This window comes from Lissotriton vulgaris, unplaced genomic scaffold (assembly GCF_964263255.1).
Source record: "Lissotriton vulgaris unplaced genomic scaffold, aLisVul1.2 SCAFFOLD_2497, whole genome shotgun sequence".
Lineage (NCBI taxonomy): Eukaryota > Metazoa > Chordata > Amphibia > Caudata > Salamandridae > Lissotriton > Lissotriton vulgaris.
In genome coordinates this window covers 22,784-37,996 of record NW_028242664.1, presented here as the reverse complement: position 1 = coordinate 37,996, position 15,213 = coordinate 22,784, and the positions used below count along the sequence as shown (strand labels likewise).

Genomic DNA, 15,213 nt, shown 5'->3' with positions numbered 1-15,213 from the left:
TTCCTGCAGCATGACCTTAAAACCCTGGTCTAATCGCTGGTTATGTAGTAGGGGATCCGTGTGTATAGTCATAATCTAGTGAATAGTCCCGCCCATGTGCGTGGACCCCGGAGCAATCAAAAATAATCTCTTAAAGTGTCGAAAAAATGCAGAACTGCACAGACACTTAAGAGAGAATTAAACACAGATAATGCAGCCTATAAAACCAGGCTGCACTGTCCAGTACTTCAATTAGAAATTCTACCAAAAATCCACAAACAGCAAAGCCTGTCGAGATTTCCCTTGCCTCAGCAGCAAAAACCCCTCTGGAATGATAGAGAGGAAGACCTGGACAGACAAGCCCCGTAGGCTGCCATTATGTGGCTCAGATCAGGATAGTGTGCCTTTAAGAGAACTTACCAGAACTTCACAGTATCCCAGAATGCACTGCAGGTCCCTTTTACTTTCAGTTCTTTTTTCCAGCTCCTGCAAGCAGGACCCTGGAGCATTGAGCTCTCCCTTTTCAAGGGTTTATTGGTGATTTTTCACTTTTATTTCAAGTTGAGTGCTTTCTAAAGTACTTTGGTGCTTTTCTTCTTGGTTTTTGCACCCTTTTGATGTCAAATATGCCTGCATTATTTGACAAATGTCCGGAGTGCTCCAGGAAGAAGGCCAAATCCGAGCCCCATGAGGTGTGTATCCTCTGCCTTCCCTCTTCCCATGTCCCAGAGGAGTGTGTGATTTGTCAGGGCATCTCTGGCAGGACCCTGAAGGACAGAAAGAAGATCAGGCTTCAGGGCCTTGAGGAAAGAAGGCTGAAGGCGCAAGGTGGGTCTGGAGGGGCTTCCTCTGCCCGTGCTGAGGCCTCTGGGGGGCTCCCCAGGGGCAGGAAGACCAGCAAGCGTCCTCATTCTCGATCTGGGTCGATTGCACCGACTACGGCATTGAGAGGGATGACTACAGTCTGTTCCCCGTTGTCTGGAGCGAAGCGACGTCGACGCTCGACGTCGAAGGAACTGAACAGACCGCCGTCAAAGTCTCCTGTGACGATTTCGTCGTCGTCCTCGTCGAAGTCATCGTCGAGTGATCGACGTCGAAAGGCCCGGTGTCGGCGCTCGCCGTCGAGGCGACACCGCCGTTCGCCGTCGGCGAAAAGGAGAAGATCGTCATCGAGGAGATCCTCGTCGTCGAGGAGTAGATCGCCGTTGAGGCGCAGATCGCCGTCGAGGCAAAGAAGGTCACCGTCGAGGCGCAGAAGGTCGCCGTCGAGGCGCAGGAGGTCGTCGTCGAGGCGGATGAGGTCGGCAACGAGGCGAAGGCACTCGCCGTCGAGGGAGAGACGGTCGACGCCAAGGAAAAGACGCTCGACGTCGAGGGACCGACGCTCGCCGTCCGGTAGCCGTTCTTCGATGCCGAAGAGACGTGGAAGGAGGTCTGACGCCATGGGAGGTTCGCCAACGTCCCAGGCTGGAAAGGAAGGTGGATCACCGGGCTCGGTGTACTACACGGTGTATACCCCATCACAGAGGCCGGTTACACCCCCGCCTCCATTGCCTAGGGGTCTCCCTCCGAGGGCCCCTACTCCTCCTCCTTTACCACCACTTCCGCAACCTGTACCTCGAACTCAGTTGCCAGAAAAGCCGCCTCCGTCCCTCCGAGGTCGGTCTCACTGCCCAGACTTCCTACCCCTCCCAAGGGGATCCCTAAGTCGAAGGCCCCGGCCAAACCAAAGTCGCCCGCTCCGGTGGAACCGGCGGATCGACTGAAGCCAAGGAAGTCACGATCACGCTACGGACGGAGAGGGAGATTGAGGAGTCGACGTAGATCCTCCACCAGGTCAAGACGATGCCATAGGAGGCGGGGATCTAGATCCCGCACGGACTCCACCAGGTCCAGGACCAGGACCTAATCACCGACCTTGTCGGAATCCCCGGGGACAAGGGTGCCTCCGGTGGACGACATCAGCACGTTCCAGGAGGTTCTCCTGAGGGGGGCTGCAAAATTGGGAATCACGGTGACGGCTCCAACACCCACGACGTCCGTGATATTTGAAACGCTTCACAAGAAGCATTTGTCTCGCCCTCTACTGCCACTAGTGCCTGGTTTGGTAGAGCCTGTGGAGGAGCTGTTCCTCACGCCAGCGGTGGTGAAGGCCGCTCCCTCCCGACTTCTGAAGAAGTACAGGGTCCCGGATTCGGACCCGGCTTTTCTGCGGATAGATCCGGTGCCTGACTCTGTTATAGTGACGGCGGCCAGGAACTTACATTCTACCTCCCCGTCCTCAACCGTGCCGCCCGATAAGGAAAGCCGATGGATCGACTCGGCTGGAAGGAAGGCTTGTGGGACTGCTCCACGGCCATGAAGGCGTCCAGTGATGCGGCGTTGCTAGGGCGGTATGACCGTGCCCTCTGGGACTCCCTGCAACAGTTCACGGAACTTCTGCTCGAGACAAGAGGGAGGACTTCCAAGAGATCCTCAATGAGGGGATGCTGGTGTCAAACCAGGTCATCAGCGCGGCTGCGGATGTCTCTCTTTTGGCTGCCCAAGGGTACTGTCATGGGATCAACCAGCGGCGCCATGCTTGGCTCAGGCTCACATCACTCAAGCCGGAAGCCCAGCAGCGGGTGGGCAATCTGCCCTTTTCCGGGAAAAGCCTGTTCGGAAAGCATGCCAATGATGAGATGGCCCGCATGAAGGCGGAGGCAGAGACCCTGACGACTGTGGGCTTGGAGAAGCCCAAAGAAAAGAAGGCCTACCGTCCGTTCCAGAGACAGTTCGGTGCACAGGGAAGAGGACGAGGTCAGTCTTCGGGACAGCAGCAGCAACAACAGCAGCAGTTCTGGAAACCTTTCCAGAAGCGCCAGAAGGGTAGAGGGGGACAGCAGTCCTCTACAGCGAACAAGGGCCCGGCCGGGTCTCGACCCTGAACGGTTACTTCCCCTACATCCATTACCCGCTCCGGTGGGGGGAAGCGTTCAATTTTTTCTGGCAGAGTGGAGAAAAATTACTCAGGACAAGTGGGTGCTGAATATTGTTTGCAATGGATACAGTCTTCGGTTCACCAGCCCGCCTCCATCAATTCCTCCGGTCAGCTTGCGGTTTCAACTGCTCGAGCTCCAGGCAGAGGCCGATATCCTGTTAAGGAAAAGGGCAATAGAAGACGTACCTCTGTCTCAAAGAGGAAGAGGTCTGTACTCCCTGTTCTTCCTGGTTCGCAAGAAGGACAAGAACGAGTTCAGGCCCATTCTGGACTTCGCAGAGAAAAGTTTCGCATGCTGTCGTTGCATCAGATTTACCCTCAGTTGCAACAGGGAGACTGGCTATGTGCAATAGACCTACAGGATGCATACTTCAATGTGCCCATTGCACACAAACACAGGAAGTTCCTGTGAATTCAAGTCGGCACCAATTATTATCAATACACAGTACTGCCATTCGGGCTGAAGTCTGCGCCCAGAACATTCTCGAAGTGCATGGCAGTGGTAGCAGCACACCTAAGGAAGAACAAGGTGTTTGTCTACCCGTACCTGGACGATTGGTTTATCAATGCTTCCTCCTTCTCTGAAGCTCAGGCACACTTCCATAAGACGTGCGTTCTCTTGAACAAGCTGTGGTTGCACATCAACATATCCAAGTCTGTCCCGACTCCGGTCCAGTGCATTCAGTACTTGGGAGCCACCATCAATACGCTGTCAGCAAGCGTGTCTCCTTCGGAGGAGCGACGGTTATCACTCCTTCGGAAGGCTCAGGCTCTTATGACCACTGCATCTACAACAGTGAGGACGGTGTCTTCTCTACTGGGATCGATGACCTCTTGTATCTTCCTACGCCACACGCACGGCTGCACATGAGACCGTTGCAGGAGTCTCTGCATGCTCTTCAGTCTCTGAAGTGGTGGTGTTCAGTGAGGAATCTCCTCAGAGGGGTTCCCTTCCACAAGGACATTCCCACTCAGACTATCGTGACGGATGCTTCTCTCCACGGTTGGGGGGCGCACTCCGGAGACTTACAAATTCAAGGAACGTGGTCCCCGATGGAGTCCACGTATCACATCAATTTCCTGGAACTCAGGGCTGTTCACTTGGCACGGAAGGCCTTTCATCCGTCCTTTCAGACCAACTCTCTGCTTGTACAGACGGACAATACGACCACGATGTATTACCTCAACAAGCAGGGGGGCTCGAGATCACGCACTCTGTCGCAGGAGGCGCAGGCAATCTGGCACTGGCTTCTGGCCAGAGGACTGACGATAACGGCTACCCATCTGCCAGGTGTGCAGAATGTTCAGGCGGACGCACTGAGCAGACTGATTCAGGAAAACCACGAATGGGTCATAAACGACGAAGTACTAGGAGAAGTCTTCGCAAGGTGGGGGACTCCAGATGTAGATCTGTTCGCCACCGCCGAAAACAGCAAATGCCGAGACTTCACCTCCAGGTACTACCAGCAGGGGACGCAGGGGATTGCGCTATGGATCAACTGGTCGAACAGCTTTCTTCTACGCTTTTCCACCCATTCCCCTGATTCCGGCGGTGCTCATTAAGCTGTCCCAGTCCAGTGCGCTGATGATCCTGATTGCCCCGGAATGGCCCAGGCAGTGGTGGTTCACGGACCTACTTCACCGGTCTCTCCTGCGGCACATACGGCTGCCGTGCAGGCCGGACCTTCTCATGAAGTTCGGGGGGCAGATGTTGCACCCCAACCTCTCGTCTTTGAGTTCGGCGGCATGGCTCCTGAGATAGTGCAATATGGCCATTTAAATCTACCCGAAGATTGCATGGACATACTGAAGGAGGCTAAGCGACCTTCCACTCAGACTTCCTATGCTTACAAGTGGAAGAGAATCTGTATCTGGTGCAAGTCCAAGAACTATGATCTGACGATGTGCAAGGAAGACATCATCCTTCCTTACCTTCTACATTTGGCGCAGTCTGGCCTTAATGTTCATTCCATTAAGGTTCATCTCGCTGCATTGACTGCCTACATGAAATGCCCTTCACAGACTTCCTTCTTCCAGATCCCTGTGCTCAAAGATTTTTTGGAAGGCTTGAAGAAAGTATTCCCTCCTGTCCGGCTTCCTTCGCCTTCATGGGAATTGAATGTGGTGCTGTCCAGATTGATGAAGGAGCCTTTTGAACCTATTCATAAGGCTTCGTTGCAGCACCTGTCCTGGAAGGCGGCGTTCCTCGTGGCCATTACATCGGCCCGCAGGGTGAGTGAGATTCAGGCGTTGTTTTGCAAAGAACCTTATACTGTATTTCATGCTGCCAAGGTTGTTATGCGTACTCACCCTAAATTTCTTCCCAAAGTTATTTCTGATTTTCATGTCAACCAGACCATAACTTTGCCTACGTTTTTTCAGAATCCTTCATCTCCAGCGGAAAGGTCTTTACATTCCCTGGATGTTAGGAGGGTGTTGAAATTTTATCTGGATAAGACCAAAGATATTCGTAGGTCAGACCAATTATTTATCAATTATGGTTTAGTCAGGACCCTTTTGCTACCTCTAAGCAGTCCATCTCTAGGTGGATTGTGCCCTGCATACAACTGTGTTACCAAAAGGCTAATAAGACCTTAGGGGGTAAACCTAAGGCTCATTCCACCAGGGGCAAAGCTGCCACAACAGCTTTGCTCCGTAATGTTCCTATTGCAGAAATCTGCAAGGCGGCCACTTGGAAGTCGGTTCATACCTTTGCTAAGCATTACTGTCTGGACACTGATGGCAGGGCAGACGCTCAGGTTGGGCAGGCTTCGCTGCGAAATTTGTTCGCACAATAGTGGTGTTATTTCTCGTTTCTCCACCGCCGCTTTGGTGTGGGGATCGGCTTGCCATTCTATTCACTAGATTATGACTATACACAGAGATCCCCTACTGCAGAAGGAGTAGTTTCTGTCCTGTAACTCCAGTTCTGTAGTAGGGGTATCTCTATTATAGTCATAAGCGGCCTCCCTCCTCCCCGGTGGAGAGAGATATTCATGTAAGGGATGCTACAGGTCTGGCGTGTTACGCCTTCAAAAAGAACTGAAAGTAAAAGGGACCTGCAGTGCATTCTGGGATACTGTGAAGTTCTGGAAAGTTCTCTTAAAGGCACAGTATCCTGTTCTGAGCCACATAATGGCAGCCCATGGGGCTTGTCTGTCCAGGTCTTCCTCTCTATCATTCCAGAGGGGGTTTTGCTCCTGAGGCAAGGGAAATCTGGACAAGCTTTGCTGTTTGTGGATTTTTGTTGGAATTTCTAGTTGAAGTACTGGACAGTGTAGCCTGGTTTTATAGGCTGCATTATCTGTCTTTAATTCTCTCTTAAGTGTCTGTACAGTTCTGCATTTTTTCGACACTTTAAGAGATTATTTTTGATTGCTCCGGGGTCCACACACATGGGCGGGACTATTCACTAGATTATGACTATAACAGAGATACCCGTACTACAGAACTGGAGTTACAGGACAAAAACTACTCCTTCTCTCTCGACTGGACTACTGCAACTCTCTTCTTACTGGCCTCCCCACATCCCACCTGTCCCCCCTTAAATCTGTTCTCAATTCAGCAGCTCGTTTCATATATTGGGCCAAAAGAAGCGACCACATCACACCCATTTTATCCACCCTCCGTTGGCTTCCCATCGAGGCAAGGTCTATCTACAAGACTGCCTGTATCACCCACAAAGCCTTGCACTCCTCTCCTCGCTACCTGGTGAATAAACTGAAACTTTCTGGAGGCTCTAGACCATCTCGTAATGTGGAAAATCTATTGCTTGAACCTCCCACTTTTAAGAAGGAAAGGTCGATGGCCCAATCCTTTTCAGGCAACGCGATGATAATCTGGAACTCACTTCTGCCTCAGCTCCGGACCACCACCTCTCCCCAGGCCTTCAAAACTGACCTCAAAGCTCTCCTCCTTCAAAGTTACTTCCAAATGTAATTCACGCCCTCTCTATCATCTGAAGGAAGTTCTTCCATTATAGAAAACTCTACATGACCATAGAAGTGCCTTCCCAATGTGTTCTTGTGGTTTGAGAGTCTGTCATTTATTGCAGTATTATACTTCTACTTGTATTGTGTACTCCTTTGTAACATGCACACGTCACTTTCCCTCTTGTAATGTATCGTTTGCGACCTCTTGTACTTTGTTTGCTTCTGATACATGTACAACTGCCACCATTGCCTCATGTAACGTAACGTTTGTTCTTGTGTTTTGAGTATCTGCCATTTAGTGCAGCATTATGCCTCTATTTCTACTTCGTACGCTTTTGTAACATACACACATGTCACTTTTTCTCCTCTTGTAACATATTGTTTGCTACCTCTTGTATTTCGTTTGCTCTTGATACATGCACAATTGTCACTATTGCCTTATTTAGTGTAACGTTTACTTTTGTAACATGCTGACTTGCAATTTTTCCTCATGTTTCACTACTATTCCTATTGTGAAGCGCTTCGGGTAAAGTCCGCGCTATATAAAAACGCATAAATAAACAACAATTGTACTATTATTGGGCGCAGGAGTGCACCCAGACGTGAACGTGCCTTTCTCTCTCAGCCACCAGTAGCTGTGACAACTGTTCAGGGTTAAAAGGTTTTGTTAGGAGTGTTTCTACATAAGTCTCTATTTTACCTGTGTTGGTGGATTGCGGAATGCCAGTGATGCGCAAGTTGTTTCTACATGTGTGTGCTTCTTAATCCTCATTTTTGGCCTGTATGACTGACAGGACTTTCTCCGAATTCAGGCACTATGTGCTCACTGACTGGAGGTCATCTTCCGTGGTGAAGATTTGCTGCTCCGCAGCTATGATGTGTGCCGTTTGCTTGTCAAGCTGTGTAGACATGTGGTCTAGACAGAGGTTTAATGAGTCTTTCCATCTATGGACTGATGGCTGTGCTGCATGGCCACCAGCGGGCTACCAGGGCAGTCGCACCATGCGATCCCACCACTTGTTCCTGGTCAGACATCGTCTCCCACGGGACCCTAATGGAGTGCCTGGATTAAAAATGTAGGCGCGTTTGGGTGCAGTCCGCCTTCCCCATAATTGCCAGAAATTTCACTTTGGTTCTCCCTGCAACAGCTGCCACCAGTCACAAACTCATGAACCAGGGCTCACTGCGTGCAGGAGGCCTCACTGGAGCAGCACAGCAGTGCACTTTAGGATGGACAGCCCTGATAGCACCCCATCCAGCAGTCCCAAATTATCTAGAGATTGGATTGAGGAAGGCATTGCACAGAAAAGCCTTTACAACAATGTCCACCTGATGTTCAAGAGAAGTGAGCATAGCGTTAAGTGGACTCTACACAATGGGGTACAGCGGGAATGGCGCAAACATGGCCTTTTGAGGGCTAGTCCCCAGTGCAGGACTGCCAAGCCTCTGCACCCACAATGTAAGTGTGACAAGAGGCAAGTGGCACAGTGATAGTCAACAAGGGCCCACCTCAGGTTTCCACTGTCAGCGAGGATGGAAGCAGCTCAACGGTTTCAAGGAGATCAGCCCGCAGAGTCTTATTATAGAGACAAAGTGAGCAGGGGGCTCACAGCGTTATATATTTGCGAGGTCTGGACTGTGGATTCCAGCAGTACTGCTGCAGCTGCCTCTGTAGCAGTCATATAGGTGCACTGCAGTAGGGCAAGCGGTAAAGAGCGCCATCGTCCTCTCACAGGCAATGCTGTCCATAATGTTATGTCTGCCAGCAGGCTTGCCGGATAGTGTCTGTGCGCCTAGGTACGCCGACGTGGCTTCTCTGCATGATGTCACCAGGGCTCCTGGCCCATGCAGTCCCAGCCCGCACCTCAGCTGTCTCCCGGCTCGGTCGCACCCGCTCACCATGTATATCTCTAACTAGCACTCCTCCGGTGTGTGCCTCCACAGAACTTGCAGGCACTGCTTCAATCTCGCAGCCTGCCGGCCTATACCCTGCTTCCATAACAGCACGGGCCTTGCTCTGCATACGGAAGTCGTGCCATGTGGCCCATGGCTGGAGGCTGTCAATGATGGCTACCGAGTTTCCGGAGTCAAATTTCTGGGTTCTGGGAATTGCCAGTCACCCCCATACACAGCATTTAAATGTAGAGTGTTTCAGTAGCCAGATGAAAAGGATTATAGTCGGATTGCAAGTGCTGGCCGGCAGAGCTGGACTAAGGTGCAGCCATCTTGCCGGGGGCAGTCTAGTACTCCCCTCCCCCCAGAATTCAGATTCACATGTCACTTACATTTGGATGAAATAACCAGACTTGGATATTTTAGGGTTATGGGTGTTATGCATTTGCATATTTTGACCTGGCATCACATTCATATTTTGCAATTGATCATCAATTTGCATTTGATTTGGATTCAACCTACATTTGCTTTCCAAATAGCCCACCTTGTTATAATGACATGGAGTAGTCTTTTTCAACATATCTATGCCCATCCATGGATTTGGGACCACCGGTATCCCTCACCTTCTAACCTATGGGCCACCATTCCCATTCTGCATAACCTGACCACAACCTTGATATCTAACCTTCTGCAATCCATCACAAACACAAGAACCTCAACATGGATTTGACATATATGGGCCATTCTAAAAACAAAAAACTCTGCTGACTTCTTCTGAGCCATCAGGAGTTTCTCCTTGCTTCCAAATCATCACTGCAATACTTTGCATAATGCACGATTTCATCCTACGGCTTTCATTGCCAGCACATCACATTCGGCTGACTATGCAAGCTAATCTCCGGGTGCAAACCATAAACAAACTGAGAAACACTGGGGCATATTACCAACAACTAGCGATAATTATCGCTATGTTGGTTTAGCGGCGATATTTTTATCGCCTAGCTGCTGCGATTTTTATCGCTTAGGAACCTTGCTATTATCAAGGTATATCTCCTAAGCAATAAAAATCGGCCGAAATGCATGAATATCGCTGAAAAGTCAGAGATATTCATGCATTACCGAGCTAATGCTCTTAGCCATGTTATCCACCTACCATTCGATAACATGGCTAAGAACTGCTCAGGGGCAGGTGTTAGCTTTTGGTGATATTCGCGCTTAGCGCGAATATCTCCAAAAGTTGGTAACAGGAGATAGCGATGTTAGTGACTGTTTCCAGTCGCTAACATCTTGGCACGCCCACTTTGCATGTCATTAGTGATAAATATCACTGACATGCAAAGCGGGGCCCAAGATGGTCGCTATCTCCTACTAGCTGTCGCTTACTGGTGTTAGCGACAGCTAGGTAATAGGGAGAAAATTTTATCTCCGCTTTCTTGGCTTTTAAAGCCAAAAAAGCAGAGATAAACCCCCTTGATAATATGCCCCAAAATTTCCTAGATTTCGTTCTCCAAAATAAATCCTGTTTTCTGTTTTGAAAAAAAAAACAATTATTTTGTTCACTTCCGCTTATTTTTTCTCTGGCATTTTATTAGCTGGTTACTGCCTGTGTTTATTGTTCTGCACCATGCGAGTAAACATTCTGGGGAAACTGCATGCTTTATAAAATTACATTTCAAGCACTTCATCGACCCCATTCTGATGGCTGGTGTATCGTATACCCTTTTCCATCACCGTTATGTAATTGGAGGGTAGTACTTTGGAGAGGGTGTACTCCCTCCTTTAGCCCGAATCTAAATGGAAGCCTTGATGTCTACATTTGACGGCAGCCACAACAACAGTGGCTATTTAAAAAAAATATATGTTTGTCCCTCTAGCAAGAAGAGTAGCTCACAGAGTTGCAGACTGTGTTAGCAGTCTTGCTTCTCTAACCTTGTCTCTCCAATTACCTCTGGTGTTTTCCAATTTCCAGTCAACCTCACTATGACGAGAAGGCACCCAAGCACACCTTGAAATATGCATACAACAAAGTAAGCTTGTATAATTCTACACCATGGGATCCTCTCCCTAGTCTAGAAGTCAAGTCAAAACCACTTTAATTGATTAATTAAAATCATAAAAGGTACATAGAAATCACAGAATTCATACATTACAGTTCAATTGATATCGTTGAAACAATTACATTTCATAAAACAGAACTATGAATTTAAAATTTAAAAGAGGGATTATAATACAGTACAAATTAAAAACAATTGCATTAAATAAAACTTGTGGGGAGGAGAATTTGTAAGGGAAACCAATGTTCAGCGGACTACATTTTTTAGACATCTTTGATTCTTAAGACGTACGTCTGCTACAAAGTAGCTCGCTATATTAAAAATAATCCAAGGAGTTTCCAATAGGTGTAAATAAAGCAAAGCAGGCTTAGCCTGGACAATCCCTGTTCTCTTAAACAGTGGTAAAATAAATTTCAATCTAATTTCATAAAAATGACCACAGAAAAGGGTAAAGTGCATTGTGTCTTGGATAGAACTGTCATCACAATTACAAAGGGCTATATCAGTAGGGTTACTCCAACCTTCATAAGTACCCAATACAAAATGTATTAAATTAAAATGAAATTTTGTTAACAGCCTGCGATGAAAAGGTCTTGTAACTAGCTGCAGGTATGGCTCAATCTGAGGTGTTGTAACTAGCATATAATGGGCCCTCACCATAGGTTTTTTTAATTCCATATCCTCCCTTTCCATACATCTTAGCTCCCGATAGTGTTTCTTTACCCATGGGATATCCCACTTAACAATAACATCAGGATTTTCAAATAGCTCTAGTCTCCCAAGTTTCTGCAGCTCTTTGTTTACATAAGATAGCCACTTTATTTCTTTTACTTTTTCAAGCCTAGGCAATCTTTTAAGATCTGCTGGTAAAGGAGTAAGTCTGGGTTAAGCCAGACTTTCAGCCAGCAAATGAGAGGGGCCACACTTATCTGATCTGACACAAACCCCATCCCTAGTTCCTGATGGATAGCAAAAGTAGATGAGGAATGAGGGATTGATAACAGGGGACGAAATAATTTATTTTCAACCCTTTGGAGATCTTCTCCCTATTTGTACCCCCAGATGGCTGAACCATACAGTGCTACAGCCAAACATTTTGCCTTGTAAATTGAAAGTACAGCTTCAACAGGCCTCCCCCCTATTCATTGTGCGAAGCTTTGGACTGCAAGCGTTGCTCTGGTTAACATGGCTTTTTTTACTAAGAGCTGGGGGTTCCAGGAGCATCGTTCATCGAACAAGACCCCCAAGTAGGTGAAGGCCTTCACCCTTTTAAGTTCCACCTCCTTACAGTAGAAAGATCTTAACTTGTTTCTACCTACACCCATTGCCACTGTGTGTGATTTAGCACTATTTACAACCAGATCCATGGAATCCATGAAGTCCCCAAATGCATTCAATTACCTTTGTAGGGCCAACGGGGTGCGGGCAATCAGCACCGCGTCGTCAGCGTATAGGAGAACCTGGATGGAACTGTCTCCTATACACGGGACGTCCGGGGTAACTGTTTCCAGGTGTATGTCCAAAGCATTCACATATAAAGTGAATAGGAGAGGGGCCAGAATACAGCCTTGTCTGAACCCTCTACCGGATTTAAAGGATCGAGTGAAAGCTCCCTCCTGGGACATCCTTACCGAAGCCCTTAGGTCCCTATGTAGGGCTGCCAAAAAATAGACCAAACAAGGGTCAAAACCCAAATCCAGTAAAAGCTTCCACAGCTTCGATCTGTTGACTAGATCGAAAGCTGTGGAGAGGTCCATAAAACCAAGGTAGATTGACACATTGGAGGCTTTTGTATATTTCTGGGTTAGGAGATATAAATGTAGGCACTGATCTTCTGTACTCCTACCAGTTCTGAACCCATATTGACACTCCGTCAGAATTTTATTATTTGTCGCCCAGGCCGTTAATTTGGATAAAATAACTTTACCCAAAATCTTAACAGATGAATCAATTAAGGAAATGGGCCTATAACAGCGTGGGTCCCCTCTTTGGCCCTTTTTGAATAGTGGAATAATGACAGAGTGGGCCCATGATTCGGGGAACCCTACAATAACAGAAGCATTAAAAAAGTTTGCCAAAATATTGGCCCACAATTTAGGCTTACTTTTGTAAAGATCAGCAGGGACGCCATCTGGCCCTTGGGCCTTATTACTAGACGTTTCAATTATAGCTTGCTCCAATTCCTTAATGCTAAACACTAAACTTGCAACCTCGGTGTTACTGGTATCCGCCACAAATGGCGGGAAAACTTCTTTGCTGGCATATATATTTTCAAAATGGGACATCCATTCCTGCTCTGAGATATTCACTTCCTGGGAGCCATTCTCTTCACCTGTAAATAATGGGCTATTGATAATAGCCCAGAATATAGCACTGTCTTTTAGGACTTCCTTATCCATCAGACTCTCCCACGCCCTGGTTTTAATTTCATTTTTACGAGTTACTAAAATATTTTTATATTCTTTCCTAAGTTCAATTATCAACTCTTTATTTCTAGGTTGTGTTTTCAATGCTTTAAGCAGTCTTTGATGTGCCCTTGAGCATCTTGAATCAAACCAACGTTTTAATTTATTGGGTTTGGGTCTAGTGGGGACGGTTAATTCCAGGGCAACCTGTTTACAAATAGTTTCAAAGGCGGAAATGGTTACCTCGTCTTGTGTGGAGAGATCAGAACATTTTAATATTTCGTCCTTAACCTTTATATTTAAAGTGTCAAGGAGAAGTGCTGGAACTACTTTGGTCCAGTTCAGCCTCCGTCCTTGAGCTTTCGCTTTAAGATTGGTTGGACCTCTAGAGTTAGGCCCAGTGTCTAAGAGTTCAAAACCATGATCCAGTTGTAATATCACTGGATTATGGTCACTAAACTGAGAGTATACAGCATGTTTTAATAACCAAGGAGATAAAAATATGTAATCAATAATCAAATCATTTTCTCGACCCTTGAATGTATTAACCCTCTCCCTAATCTCATAAAAACTTAGTTCATATAAATCACTGGATGCCAAAAGTAATTCCAACGCCTCCCCCTTTAGTGTATGTTCGAAGTGGGGTAAAGTAGCATGAGCAGGGCCTTGGAGTACCTTTATATGACATTTTGATTTACATAGATGAATATTAAAATCCCCCAAAAGAATAAAATACACAAAAGTGGTTTGCTGTGATTTGTAATTTTCTAAAAACTGTGACAAGTAAGAAAGATGTTCATTACAGTGCTCTCCCTCTTCCGCATTATAGAAAGTTATTATTAAGAATTTGCTATTACTTGGAGCTGTAAGTTCCACTATAAGTAGATTTGGGGAGGAAGAATCTATTAAATTCACTAAACCCTTTAGTCTTACTGAGACAAGGAGCATAAGTCCCCCTTTTGCTCTCGCTGCCGGTGATGGGCGGGCTGGTAGTGAAAAGGTCTTAAAACCGTCTACCCAAAAATCACCATCCTTATCCCATGTCTCTTGGAAGGCGACAACCTCAAAAGGGACTAAAGATGAAAGCCAGTTTTTGTCGCCCCTTTTCCACTGTAATCCCGAGATATTCCATGACATTAATCGAAATTTATTTGTCTCACTAGTCATAGGATCACTTACTCCTGGTAGGGGACAGGACATTTCACACTTTGGGCTTAGTCATTCTATATCGTTAATCTGAGATAGAGAAGAAAATCTATTAGATAAAACTATATGGTAAGCTCTCCTGAGAACCTGAGTGGTCCAGGGTTTGGGTTGATTGACGTAGTTCAAATTATTTTCAACAGATCTTCATTCCCTTCCCACATTATTATGAGAACCAGGAATATTATTTTCAGGACTGTCACCACGCCCAAGAACTAGCTTAAGCGGATCACTGCCCCTGTTCATTGGTGGATAAAAATAACCTAACGGGAGTGCCCTGATAGTCCCCTCTTCACTCTACATTTCAGAGGTGTTCCAAAGTAGTCGTGGTGGGTGGGACGAGTTGTTAAAATTAAAAACAACACAATCGCCTTTGATTGCCTTGCGTGTGTTCCCCAACCACCCCACCCTTCTTGCCATTGTAATATTGCTTGAGATTTCCTGTCCTCCCGTGCAGTTCTGATCGCACCATTTCTTTGTATTTGCAAGCAAGGTATCAGTAGTCTCATGCTCACCCTCTAGCAGAGCGGGGATCCCCACCAGAATCAACACCAAAGGGGCAGCTTCTTGGCGAAGATTGATGCAAGTTTGGTTTGCAAAATGGGTCTTTCTTTGTTGCTCAGTATGAGCCTTATGACTCCTAGTTGGAGGTGCCCGTTTTTGACCATTATTCTTTCTGGAGGCACATGCTTGCCCCCCCCACTTCCAGGTCTGGAGCACTGGACCCCCTAATCATTCCTAGGGACTGATTCAAATTATCTACAGCC

At 47.2% G+C, this 15,213-nt stretch overlaps 1 protein-coding gene across 1 annotated transcript in view; it reads left to right on the top strand.

Annotated features, from left to right (window-relative positions):
• LOC147668874 (uncharacterized) overlaps positions 1-13,356 on the top strand; it is an 89,517-nt gene extending 76,161 nt beyond the window's left edge. The window contains exon 7 of the mRNA XM_086948380.1: positions 13,336-13,356. Within this exon, the coding sequence (XP_086804506.1) occupies positions 13,336-13,356 (21 nt within the window). The remainder of the gene's footprint in view (positions 1-13,335) is intronic.
• Positions 13,357-15,213: the final 1,857 nt, after the last annotated feature.